We start from the raw sequence: 13,819 nt of genomic DNA on the forward strand, positions 1-13,819 counted from the left end.
ACACACACACACACACACACACACACACACACACACACACACACACAATGTACAAGTCACTGAGATAACGCTATTCTAAAAGCAGAACACCAAAAGAAATAAATGAAATATGCATGTCAAAACCATAAGGGGTTTTCATTTGAGAAGAGAGAACCACTCATCAGAACTCAATGTCAGGATGGCCAATTCAAAGTATAAACATGGTGGGATTGTACAAAGACTTCTCCTTCATTTATTTCAATGATGCAGGAAAACAGCCTGACAATAAAAACTCCGGAATTCTTAGGAGTCAGTATAACAATGCAGTTGAGTACAGACTATACTGGTGTTTATATTAGCATACAGAATGTCTTGGAAAGTTACACAAGAAATTGACAATAATGGTTCACTTTAGGGAGAGGCACTGGGCATGTGGTGGGAAGGAGACAATTTTTCACTATTTAACCTTCTGTGTTGCTTGAATTTTTTTTTTTTTTATCATGGACTGTACTGCTTTTTCAAATAAATTTTTAAAAAGCAAATTGAACTTGGGAATTCCCTAGCGGTCCAGTGGTTAGGACGTTCTCACTGCCAAGGGCCTGGGTTCAATCCCTGGTCAGGGAACTAAGATCCCACTAGCTGCACGGCACGGCCCAAAATAAAGCAAAGTGAATTTGGAGTCAGGGAGACCTGAGTTAGACTCCTACCACTGCCAACTACTGGTTCAACTACTGGCCCTTTGCCAGTGGCTTCATCTCTTTAGGCCTCAGTATCCTCATCTGTACTGTGGGCCCAAATATAGTGTCTGCCTCATAGAGGTTTTAGGAGGAGTAAATAGGACAATAATATGCATAGTGTGCTTTGCAGGGCCCCAGGCACATAGTAGGTACTCAGTAAAGGGCACGGCAATATAATACACACCTAAAAAGTGATAATGAAGGAAATGTAATCCATCATTAATTGAAAGTAAATATTATACCGATTACCTTGTAATAACCTATGATAGAACATAATCTGCAAAAATACTGAATCACTATGCTGTACACCTGAAACCAACACAACATTGCAAACCAAAATATACTTCAATTAAAAAGAAAAAAAGTAAATATGGGACAAGAGTAATGGTGGGGAGAGTGGGTAGAAGGCATACAAATGCCTTTTATACAACCACCTATTTGCTATCAGCAGGAAGAGATTAAGTTAAACCACCATCTCGAAAGATATGAAGGATGTACAGTCCATCTGAAAGAAAAGCTTTAAATTCATCAAAAGCAGAACCTAAAATCCAGCATTTCCAAGCATTTCCATCCACCCGGGGAAGTCCTTAGCCAAAAAGCGGTCTCCCCTTACCCTGAGCCCAGTGGAAAAAATGAGGAGAACCCAGCCAAGATGCACAAGAAACTCTCAGGCTGACAGATCTCGTTTTCTCCTTTAGCAGGGCTTCACAAATGCTACACACAGAAATTTTATTCCTAGGGATCTTACTGAAGTGCAGCTTCTGACTCAGCAGGTCTGGGGTGGAGGGGAGCCTGAGTCTGCATCTCTAACAAGCTCCCAGGTGATATCGGTGATGCTGATGCCACTGGTCCATGGACCACACTCAGTGAAGCAGGGTCCCCCTGACCCCAGACTACAGTTCCACTGCTGGTTAGCAATGGGAGTCTTGAGTGACTCTGATTACTGTGATATTCTCTCTCCTGGTAACTATCCGACCAATTCTTCTAAAACAATGGTTCTCAACTAGGAGCGGCTGTACCCACCAAGGGACACTGGGCAAATGTCTGGAGACATTTTGGGTTGCCACAGGGGGCAGAGTGCAACTGGCATCTGTGGGTGCTGCTAAACACCCTGCAATTCACAGAACAGTCTCTGAACAAATAATTACCTGGTCCTCAATGTCAACAGTGTCGAGGTTGAGAAACTACATAACCTAGAATAAACAGAAAACATGAATCAAGTCCTCTCAATTCACCTTGAGACTATAAATCACAATTTTAGAAGTGAGGACTTGCCTGTGGCGCAGTGGTTAAGTGTCCGCCGGCCAATGCAGGGGACACGAGTTCAAGCCCTGGTCCGGGAAGATCCCACATGCCACAGAGCAACAAAGCCCGTGCACCACATCTACTGAGCCTGCGCTCTAGAGCCCATGCGCAACAACTACTGAGCCTGCATGCCACAACTACTGAAGCCCACACGCCTAGAGCCTGTGCTCCACAAGAGAAGCCACCGCAATGAGAAGCACGTGCACCACAACAAAGAGTAGTCCCCACTCTCAGCAACTAGAGAAAGCCCGCGTGCAGCAACGAAGACCCAATGCAGCCAAAAATAAATAAATAAAATATAAAGAAAGAAAGAAAGAAAACAGCTTTATAAAAAAAAAATTTTTAGAAGTGAGTCATCGATCCAACGTGGTCCTTTCCCAGGCTAGATCTGAGGTATGGGGAGGGTAATAGATTAGCAGAAAGAAGGGGATGCTGTATATGGGGAAGGGGTCACTGGGTCACAGTCTACATTTTGTTTAAGATCAAGCATATGTGGTTCAGTAAGCCAGTGGGTGACCTACTAAGCATTCAACTTTCTACTTTTTTGGTTTTTTGGCCACACCACACAGCTTGCAGGATCTTAGTTCCCCAACCAGTGATTGAACCTGGGCCCACGGCAGTGAAAGTGCAGAGTCCTAACCACTGGACCACCAGGGAGTTCCCAAACTTCCTACCATTATGTGGTATGGCAATTTAAACAGGATTACAGCTCTGTTTAAGCAAGGGACCTATAACTTAGACTGTACGTTCCCTGAAAGCAGGGGTGTATCCAAATTTATTCATCAATAGAGCTACAGCACCTAACACAGCACACAGCACACAGCACTTAGCATGTAGCACTCAGATATCATGAAGAATCTTGTAGATTCAGAATTGCTACAAATTCCAAATGTGCTTGAACAGACACAGAGACTAAAGAGTGGTTTATTATTTGTCATCAACACAAACATGACTAATAACAATTATTTACGCTAAGGCATGCATGGTATTGCTCTAAGAGCACGGGCTCTATCTAGAACCACCCAGACCTCAACCCAAATCTAGAACCTCTCTCTCACTTGCTGTATGACCTGGGACAAGTTACCACAGTGTACCTATCTGTAGAATGGGTACAATAATTCTTACCTCTGAATTGTTTTGAAGTAACGTAGCATAATATACTTAAATACCTGGTGGTTGTCACCAAACAGTTGCTACTTAACCAGTGTTTCCTATCAGACTGAAGGACTGAAATAAAACACCCAGTGAGTCTCACGGTGCTGATTTCTACACGCAACAATAAGTGAGAATTTCACCTGAGGCTAGGAAGCCATAGACTCCCTTTCCTTTAAACCAAAGGCCATCATCCCTCAGGTTTATAGAGTGATCACAGGGTTGTGCATCTGCGGTTTCACTACAGCCGTTCGGGGGCCAGGTAGTGAATAATGATCAACGACAAAGGAACCTCTTCAGCAGGGGAAAATCTCAAGGCAGATCAGCACATGACCACCACTGAGTCACTACCGGATGGAAATGAAACGTACTCTCTGTAACAAATGCTAAGGACCTGGAAACTCAAGAGTGATTTTGCAAGAACTGTGCCTTTCTGAGAAGAGTGAAAGGAAGATGATTCAAGAGAAGAAGGCCGAGTCATAAGCAACAGACAAAACAAGTTCTCTAGAGCATTAGCCATAGATGCTCTAGGAAACAACCTACAATCAACACTCTCATTAAGCGTTTCTCACTGTCAAGACTTGGCTGGTTTGGATGAAAGGTGCAAGCATGCTGGTTCCGTTGACGTCACTATGCCTTTGGGGGAAGACATTTAAAAAGATGTGAGTAGAAGGGCACACCTGACAGTAAAACTCTCCCATTGACACTAACAGGTGCATGATGCCAGGAAAGGTAGGCATAACCCCAAAGGCACGAAAGAGGGGGTCTGATTGGCTTCAACTTTCCAGAAGCCCAGAAAATCAGGCGGGGGGTACAATCAGACTCCTGCCCAATATCTGAAACATCACTGGAATTGCACAGCTCGGGGCAGCTAGTATACTTAAGAGGCCCCCTACTAAAACTTGGAAAGCAGCCTTGAAATTATAGTAATAAGCAGCTAAAAACTCAACTTTACATCTGATCGCATGAGGCTGGGAATGAAACATCAGGGTAATAGGTGCACGGTAACCCATGAGAGTGGCAGTAACGCATCAGAGAGCTCTTGACTTGCTGGGAGAATAAACACTCCTGAACTAGGTCAGATTCCTGATTCAGGTGGTGTTGCCCACAGCAACTCCAAGGGGCCGGACCCAAGAAGGTGCAGATGCTCCATCTGACCTCAGGGGTCAAAGCCAAGGCATGTCCTAGTTTCTCCCAGTAGCCACTCCCAATTCTGTCACTCATAAACTTGCCCAAACGCTTTTTAAATTGCATTTATATATCCTGCCAGGACCACCTCTTGAGATAATGAGTTTTAGAAGACTATTACCTGTTGTGTTAAGCACTACTTCCTTTCATTGGTTACAACAAGAAAAAGAAGAATTAGCGATGAAATAGCAGAAAGGCTAATGTTGCTTTCATCAAGAGACAGTCTCGTGTGTGGAAATATGCAACAGCCTGGAACCACAAGGCATGTGAGCAGCAACTAGGAACTCGGGAAACCTAATGACTTCAAGTGCTTTGGTTGATGAGAGTCACTCAATGTGTGTGAGAAACAGGACTAAACAAAGGCATAATTTCTGTTAGAGTTACCTAGTAGAAAATAGCTCAAATGGCATGGAGTCCAGCAATGTTTTCAATCACAAACCCGGAGTTGATTGCAAATACACAAGGATCAGAGGTTGGTGGAAAGCAATAAAATCTGCTAGGAGACACTGAAAATGAATACCATAGCACTCTGTGCAGTCAGGGATGCCATGGAACCTCCAGGAAAAGGCCCTACCAATCCTCAGTGGGCATGGAGATCCCACCCACTGGCTGAGCTACACAAGCATCTCAGCCATGATAAGTCATATCTACTGCATACATTCTAATTGCAATATGGTACCCTGGGTTGATTCCTGGAACAGAAAAGGGACATGTGTGGGGAAACTGGAATAAAGTCGAAGTTTAATTAATAGTTATGTACTAATGCTAATCCTATTTTGACAAATGCGGTATTGTTATGTAGGATGCTAACATTAAGAGAAACTGGGAGAAGCGTAGGTGGGAACTCTCTGTACTATCTTTGCAACTTTTCTATAAATCTGATATTATTCCAAAGTAAAATGTTTATTTAAAGTGCAAGAAATTGGGAGTTCCCTGATGGTCCAGTGGTTAGGACTCAGCGCTTTCACTACCGGGGGCCTGGGTTCAACCTCTGGTCAGGGAACTAAGATCCTGCAAGCTGCACAATGCGGCCAAGAAATAAAAATTAAAATAATCAATTAATTCATCTTAGAAAGAAAATAAATTACAAGAAATTTTCTTTAAGGCAAACATATTTCATGACTCTTCTGAACGACTGTATTGGGACTTATATTTTAAAAACCGTCAAGAGGGACTTCCCTGGTGGCTCAGTGGTTAAGAAGCCGCCTGCCAATGCAGGGGACATGGGTTTGAGCCCTGGTCCGGGAAGATCCCACATGCTACGGAGCAACTAAGCCCATGTGCCACAACTACTGAGCCTGCACTCTAGAGCCCATGAGCCACAACTACTGAGCCCACATGCCACAACTACTGAAGCCCACGCGCCTAGAGCCTGTGCTCCGCAACAAGAGAAGACACCACAATGAGAAGCCTGCCCACCGCAACGAAGAGTAGCCCCCGCTCGCCGCAACTAGAGAAAGCCCGTGCACAGCAACGAAGACCCAACACAGCCAAAAGTAAATAAATAAAATAAATTTATAAAAAAAAAACACACCAAGAGTTTCTGTTAGAGTTTTAGAATCAGGATTCAAGGCAAAAGACATGAAAAGACATTTTTCTAAAGAAGACATACAAATGACCAACAGGTATATGAAAAGGTGGTCAGCATCACTAATCATCAGGGAAATGCAAATCAGAACCACAATGAGATACCACGTCACACCTGTTAGGATAGCTATCATCAAAAAGATAAGAGATAAGGGGCTTCCCTGGTGGCACAGTGGTTGAGAGTCCACCTGCCGATGCAGGAGACACGGGTTCATGCCCCGGTCCGGGAAGATCCCACATGCCGCGGAGCGGCGAGGCCCGTGAGCCATGGCCACTGAGCCTGCGCGTCCGGAGCCTGTGCTCCGCAACGGGAGAGGCCACAACAGTGAGAGGCCCACGTACCGCAAAAAAAAAAAAAAAAAAAAGATAAGAGATAATCACTATTGGCAAGGATGTAGAGAAAAGGGACTCCTTGTGCACTGTTGGTAGTAATATAAATTGGTGCAGCCACTATGGAAACAGTATAGACGTTGCTCAGAGAACTAAAAATAGAACTATCATGTGATCCAGGAATCCGTCTTCTGGGTATACACCCAAGGAAAATGAAATCAGTACTTCAAAGAGCTATCTGTGCTCTCACGTTCATGACAGCATTATTCACAGTAGCCAAGATATGGAAACAACCTAAGTGTCCATCAGTGGACGAATGCATTATTTACATATGTGTGATGGAATATTACTCAGCCTTAAAAAAAAGAAGGAAATCCTGCCATTTGCAACAATATGGATGAACCTGGAGGTCACGGTGCAAAGGGCAATATGACATGCATGGAAAGAAAAAAACTACATGATCTCACTCATATGTGGAATCTAAAAAAGTCCAATACATAGAAGCACAGAGTAGAAAGATGGTTACTAGGGGTGGGGAGGTGGGGGAAATGGGGAGATTCTGGTCAAAGAGTACAAAGTTGGAGTGATGTAGGATGAACAAGTCCTAGAGATCTAATGTACAGTGTGATGACTACACTTAATAATACTGTAGTGAATACTGAAAATTTGTTAAGAGAGCAGATTTCAGGTGCTCTCTCATAAAAGAAAGAAAAAAGAAAGGGAGGGAGGGAAAGAGAGAGAGAGAGAGAAAGAGGGAAAGAGAGAGAGAGAAGGAGGGAGGGAGGGAGGAAACTATGTTAATTAGCTTCACTATAGTAATCATTCCACCATTACGTATGTATATCAAATCACTATGTTGCGCACCTTAAATATATACAATTTTTATTTTTTTGTGTTTTTTGTTTTTTGTTTTTGCTGTACGCAAAACACTGTTGTGGCCTCTCCCGTTGTGGAGCACAGGCTCCGGACGCACAGGCTCAGTGGCCATGGCTCACGGGCCCAGCCGCTCCGCGGCATGTGGGATCTTCCCGGACCGGGGCACGAACCCACGTCCCCTGCATCGGCAGGCGGACTCTCAACCACTGCGCCACCAGGGAAGCCCACAGTTTTTATTTTAAAAAATAAGTTTAAAAAAAGAATCAGGATTCAGCTGGATGAGAATTCCCTCATATGAACTGGGTGTAGGAGGGGGAGAAACACGTGTTAAAGATAAGGAAAAACTAAGTGGATATTTATCAGGATATGGAAACATTAAGCAGGACCACAGGAGACATGGTGAGTCAAGTGTGGAGGCAACAAGTGTGAAGATGACCAAGACTGCAGTGACCCATCCCAGAGTCATCTCATCCCAGTGATAACCACGACTTTCCACAAGATGGGCCTCATGATGGACAGCAGGGGCCACACTCTGCGCCAACACATATCCTCCCTGGGCACTATGTATTATAATTTACAGAACAGTACTTACCCTCGTAAGCCCAACAAGCCTAAAACCAATAAACAGCCTGAGAGGAAAAGACTAGAACGAAATCTGAGAATTCTGACATGATACCAAAAATAACATCAAGGTTTACCAAAATACAGAATAAAGTTACCTGTGTAATTAATCACCGTTCACTGACTTACTAGAGTGAAGATACATTATTAGACACCATCGGCAAGGGCAGGCATAAAAAAATGAACTTTCTTATTCAAGATTACAGAGATAAGGTAATGCCAGAAAAGATTAAGTATCTGAGCAGCATCAAAAAGAAACTGTTTCAAATCTTTCCAAAAGCAAAAAAGGAAGACCACACTGAAAACATATTGCTGCGGGAATTTCGGAATTCCCTGACGGTCCTGTGGTCCTGTAGGACTCGGTGCTTTCCCTGCTGAGGGTGCAGGTTCAATCCCTGGTCAGGATATAACGAATATCCCACAAGCCACTCGGCGCAGCCAGAAAAAACAAAAAACGTATTGCTGGTTAAAAGCTCTGAACCTTGGAGATCTGGGGGTTGCTGCCTAAAGATTTGAAAAATACAGTGATGTCGCTCACGGAAGAAAAAAAAATGCCAAGAGCAATTTATGGAAATACAGCCTACTTAAATATTTTGGCAGGGGGTCAGAGAAACCATCAAAATGGACAATACTGCCTGTTAACCCAACTCATACATTCCAGCTGAAGGTACAAGAGGTTATAATTACAATACAGATCCAACCAGAAGCCTGGTTTTGACACCTAGAAATGGATTCCATTTCCCTATCAGGAGGGAAATCACTAAAAATCAAACACTCAACCAGGCCAACTGCTTTCCTGCAGACCCTAATCTACACTAATCACTGGGTCAGGTCATTAGATCACATTCAATCAACAACACATCCAAGAATAAAAAGGTTGAAAAAAAACTACCAATTTGTAAAACACCAAGCATTTTGCATTTGTTGATAACAAATCAGGTCTTTGTTTTTAATGAATTTAGTTTGCACTAATTGATAACAAGGCGATGTATGAATGAATCCACTGTGCATGTGCATTATAGGTTTTACATGCTTGTGAGCAAAGACAAATATTTTAGAGGGAAACAAACGAACACAGCAAGGCATTCATGGCCTTAGGGCAGGCTTGGCCATTAGCAGAGCAACCCTGGCACTTTGCCTAATCTGAGTCTTTTTCCTATTCTTGTGAACGAAATAGTTAGGTCCACTCTTCTTCTGGGAAGAAATTCTGTCAAACCAAGTGACAACCTTCACTCTCTATCAATCTGTACCTCTAATGTACTGAGGGGTAATAATCCAAAGGCCACATAAACACAGAGTTTGATTAAGTGACCCAGTTCTGTGCCAACAATGTTAAAGAAGACTTATTACTAAAGACAGCTACATCATTACCCTTTTCTACTCCTATAAGTAATTAAAACCCTTACTTATATAATTTATACCAGCTTCTGTGGGCCAGAGTAATTTCAGATCATTCTTAAGCGTTTCTTAATCCCAACACTGGAATTGAAGGAACACGACTCTACTTACAGTTTCGAATGTCACTCCAGTCGATTTTAGAGAAGAAAGGATGACAGCAAAGGCCTTCAAACTTCAGTCTCTCTTTCTGGCCACACAACAAACTTTGGATCAGATCAAGTAATTCACTGCTAACTTTGGGATCATCTGGAAACTTCAAAAACCGCTATTTCAAAAAATAATAATAATTATTATTCCCTTAGCAAATTCAGCTTCTCATGTCTCCAAGTTAAAAAAGTAATTCTCGTATATGCAAGTTTCTTTCTTTCTTTTTTTTTTTAAGAAGGAAGTTTTATGCCCTCTTAACTTGGGACCAAAGGCATGTTCCCAAAATAAACAGCCTATTCATATCAATAGGCCTAGCTCCCTTGCAAGGGTTCAATACGCTTCATAACTTGATCCCTGTACCCTCTCCCATCTCATCTACCTACACTCCCCACCTCGCTGTTTGCCAACCAACAATAATGAGCTATTTAAAGCTGTCTGAACAAATCACTCTGTCCTCTCTGCCCAGAAGGCCCTCCCCAACCTCAGCCCCTCTTCCCTGCCTACCTCCCGGCCTCCCTCTCCCACCCTATCACTCACTCCCTCCTGCGTGCTCCCCGTGTTCTGCTTTTGCACATACACGGTGTATTTTGATTTGTGTGATGATGGAGAAAGAAGGCCAAGAGGGCCTTTCTCCTTCTTGCCCATAACTGCAAACCTGGTACCTAACACCTAACAGTGCCTAGTGCAATTCACTCGTTACTGAATGAATGGATGGAAATGAAGGAAACAAATGAGCCCCAAGCATCATCTCAGGGGAAACTTTAACTCAGGAGTAGACTCAGGAATAACAAATAATGTATACATGTATTAAGCATACAAAAAGTGTACTGTACATAGAAAAATATGCATTAAGCATCCCAGGAAGAAACTGGATGATATATAAAAACCTGTGAAATACATTCTTTTTCCTTTTGGTTGAAACTAAAACATAGATATTCATCATATCCTTAAGAAATGGGCTTACTATAGTGACAAATACAGTTATCAGAAAATAGGTTTAATTCTACTTTATGTATCTATTACTGTATTTCTAATCCATGTCTTTGACTTTTACTACCATGTTTGACAGCCAGCAGTACTAAGCAGTATTGCATATAAGAACATGGATTTCAAAGCCAGACTGCCTGTGCTATTTTGGGCAAGTTACTTAACCACTCTGTGCTTTGGCTTCCTCATCTGTAAAATGAAAATAATAATATCATCTACCTCACAGGATTGTTTGAGGATTAGCCAAGTTAATGAACTATATTTCACAAATTTTAAGATTCCCATTTTATTCACAGTTGACAACACTGAAATCAATGAAATATCCTAGATTAATGGGCAGCAGTTTTTCTTTTTTAATGGTACATAAAATGATGGCATAAGCTTATAATTACTGGCAGCTGAGAGTCAATATAATACAATTAATAAAGCATTTAGAACCACTTTTGGCGTAAAATGCTATATAAAGTAGTTGTTGTTATTATCCAGAACTGCTGGTTTACATTATAAACTTTCATTCGCACAATTTTAAACGACATTTCTCAATATTACTTCAAAATCTAATAATGGCTCTTTACCTGGAAATTCATGATGTTACTGAAGGTTCTGGCTGAGGTTCCCTCAGTGAATGGGGACCTTCCATAAACCATCTCATAAGCAATAACTCCCACTGACCACCAATCACAGTCTAGGCCATAGGCACCTTTTCCATCCCCATTCATGACGGTCAACACTTCAGGGGCCATGTAATCTGGGGTCCCAACTGGGAGTTTGGCATTCACCTGGAAACCCATAAATAAAATGAACACAGCAAATTTTCAATTATCCTCAAATGGATTACCAACAGACATAAGCTGATTTGCCACTGATTACTATTCTCCCAGGCACTTGAACTTTCTGTCAAGTGGCACAGCATCAGGAAAAGCAAATGATTCACTAACTTAAAAAAAAAAAACAAAACCACATAATATAATCCAAAGGCAAAGGGCCCAGGGTTGTTGATGATACATACATTTAGTTACACAAATGAGTTGGGTATATGCCTACAAAGGAAGATGTCGTTCCTGATACATCTTACTGATACGACAGAACTTCTCTTACGTATGAAAACAGTAAAACGATAACAACATGTAAAGATGAATCTAAAAGATCTACTCACTATTGAAAAACTGGCAGCTAGCTGGCAACACAATACTGCAAGCATGTGTTATATCTCAAGTTTAAATATTTGGAGTCAACATTCCTATTCGGCCCACCCGCAGGGCAAGACATGATAAATAATTTCTACCAGAGGTCAAATGTTAATGAGTTCATTTTCCTCACCCCGAAATCCCGTTTCTGTGGTTCCCTCCCCACTGTTCAGAGACTCAGAGCCCTCCAATCCTATGGTACCGAAGCACCTGACCTTGACAAAGAAATATCAGGACAATGTACGAGGTCTTTTTATAAAGCTAATATATTCCATTTAAAGAACTGTCCTTATTTCTGAGAATTTGTCCTTCTGACTGGTTTAGTGTTTAAACATACTTTGTTTCTTGAAATGATGCAGATGAAAAGGGTATGTTTTCTGCCCCTCACCCCCACTCCTTCCTAGGCAACCTAGTAAGCTGGCAAACTTTTGGTCTTCAAAATTGTCTTGAAGTTTTATTGAATCATGAAATTTGAAGTCTAAGGATCACCTCTCTAACCTTATTCCTCATCAAAACAGAGAGGGCCTGATGTTAGTCACATATTGGGTTGACCAGTTGTCCAATAACCCTACATCTAAAAAGGCTCCTCTCACAGTAGCAGCTACATGGTACAAAAGAGCTCTCTCCCCATTAAAGGGTGTTAATTGCCCCTGAGTGAGCTGAGAGATTTTATAGGTATGGCCACATACCTTTAAGGCTGGGCTTTATATCAAGAACGTCAATTTGCTTTGCTTTGCTTTGATTTGAATGGAGATTGAGAGGAAAGTCAATGTTTAAAGAAGATGCTAAGAGATCTCCTTTCCCCAGTGACGAAGACCCAAGCTCTTCCAGCCCGAAACTTTAATCTGGTCTATTCCTCTGCCTCAAAGACCCATTGTTATAGGAAACAAAATCATTGTCCCTACTCCCTCTCTTTTCACCCCTTCCCTCAGGCCCATCACAGGCTTTTTTCAAACCCTAAACCCAGAAAGCAGTGCGATACTGTTATTCTTGACACCAGTCAGCCATCACTTTGAGCAATAGGGCTTCCACTGCAAACACATGCCTGGGAAAGTTAGGTGGTCACGCCACCCAAGAAACCCACAGGCCTGTGCTGAGGGACTAAAGTGAGAAGAGAGGAGAAAATATTTGGTCTAAGACAGGACACCTTAAGCTTGAGGAAATGAGTGTAGCTTTGGTCAAGAGGAGGCCTTGATTTTGGGAAGCTTAAGCCAAGACTTCTGTCTTTTAATGTGTGTGTGTTAATGAGCTCAGCACAGAACTGAGATTAAATTACAAGATTTGGGGGGAAAAAAAAAATCCTGAATGCTGACAACTAGAAATAAATATCTTTTTTTTTAAAATTGGGGTATAGTTGTTTTACAATATCTTTAAAATATCAAAACAAGAGAAGGAAAACTGTAACATCTTGGTTTGACTAGGTATTGGTAATGCCACTGTATAGTTGATTAAATGCTTACCCTTTATGCCTATTTTGCAAAACCATTAATACACAATCCTCAAATATTCATCATTTCTATGTATTAGATTTTATTTTATCATCACACTAGATTGTTTGGGGACAATTCAGTTCTCCTGAATATCCTTAGGAGATGGCAGCTCCCAGGGCTTGGTCACTTACTCACAACCAAAGAATTGAAAGGAAGTTGACTGGGTCATGTTTATCAGCACGACCCAGCAAAAGGTATAAACTGTCAATGCCTCATTTTCAAACTAATGGTTAGACTTACCAAAGAGTTGGATAACTCTGCAACTGTTTTTGCCCCATAACAGGTATGTGATTATACACATTTATGTCTAACAATTTTGTAAATTTCCAAAATTAAAAAAAAAAATTCCCTAGCTTGCTTTCTGTACTTCTCCTACCACAGTAATTAATATCAATTAACAAAGACTTTTAATGAAAATTAATGGCTCCTAAGTTTCCATTAGTTACTGACCTCCAAGTACATTAAACCTGTTCAACATGTAATCTGACACATCTTGATAAGGATTTTGCAAGATCCTTTCACTATCCTCTGGTGGCAATTCACAGCCAGCTATTCTGGGTGAGATATTAAAAGTGGGACCGTGTACTAGGAGCGCAGCCTGACTGCAGTATAACCATCTGACAAGGCCCCAGTTTTACTGAACTTTAATTTTCCCTGTATTGACAGGGAAGAAAATATACCAGTTCAGGAGGAGACAACAATAAAATGACCAGGAGACAGAAGAGTCTGTCACATTTTCGAGAGACAGAGGGTTGAAAAGAAAAGAAAGGAGGGAAGGAGGGGATTAACCCAGCAGATTCTTTTACAAGCAGAAAGCAGATGGAGAAGAAGGTAA

General features: G+C 41.8%; 1 protein-coding gene across 8 annotated transcripts in view; it reads right to left on the reverse strand.

Annotated features, from left to right (window-relative positions):
- The window catches only part of CIT (citron rho-interacting serine/threonine kinase), a 169,994-nt gene that overhangs the window by 119,208 nt on the left and 36,967 nt on the right, over window positions 1-13,819 (reverse strand). For 7 of the 8 annotated variants that reach the window (XM_027124739.1, XM_027124738.1, XM_027124737.1 and 4 more), the window contains 2 exons: window positions 10,883-11,086; window positions 9,285-9,438 (listed from right to left, as the gene is read on the reverse strand). In XM_027124739.1, coding sequence (XP_026980540.1) covers window positions 9,285-9,438; window positions 10,883-11,086 — 358 coding nt within the window. Of the gene's footprint in view, window positions 1-9,284; window positions 9,439-10,882; window positions 11,087-13,819 lie in introns of those variants that run through there. The other variant, XM_027124742.1, reaches the window with a different exon arrangement.

This window comes from Aethalodelphis obliquidens, unplaced genomic scaffold (genome assembly GCF_003676395.1).
Source record: "Aethalodelphis obliquidens isolate GAN/ISIS:26980383/991018 unplaced genomic scaffold, ASM367639v1 scaffold28, whole genome shotgun sequence".
Lineage (NCBI taxonomy): Eukaryota > Metazoa > Chordata > Mammalia > Artiodactyla > Delphinidae > Aethalodelphis > Aethalodelphis obliquidens.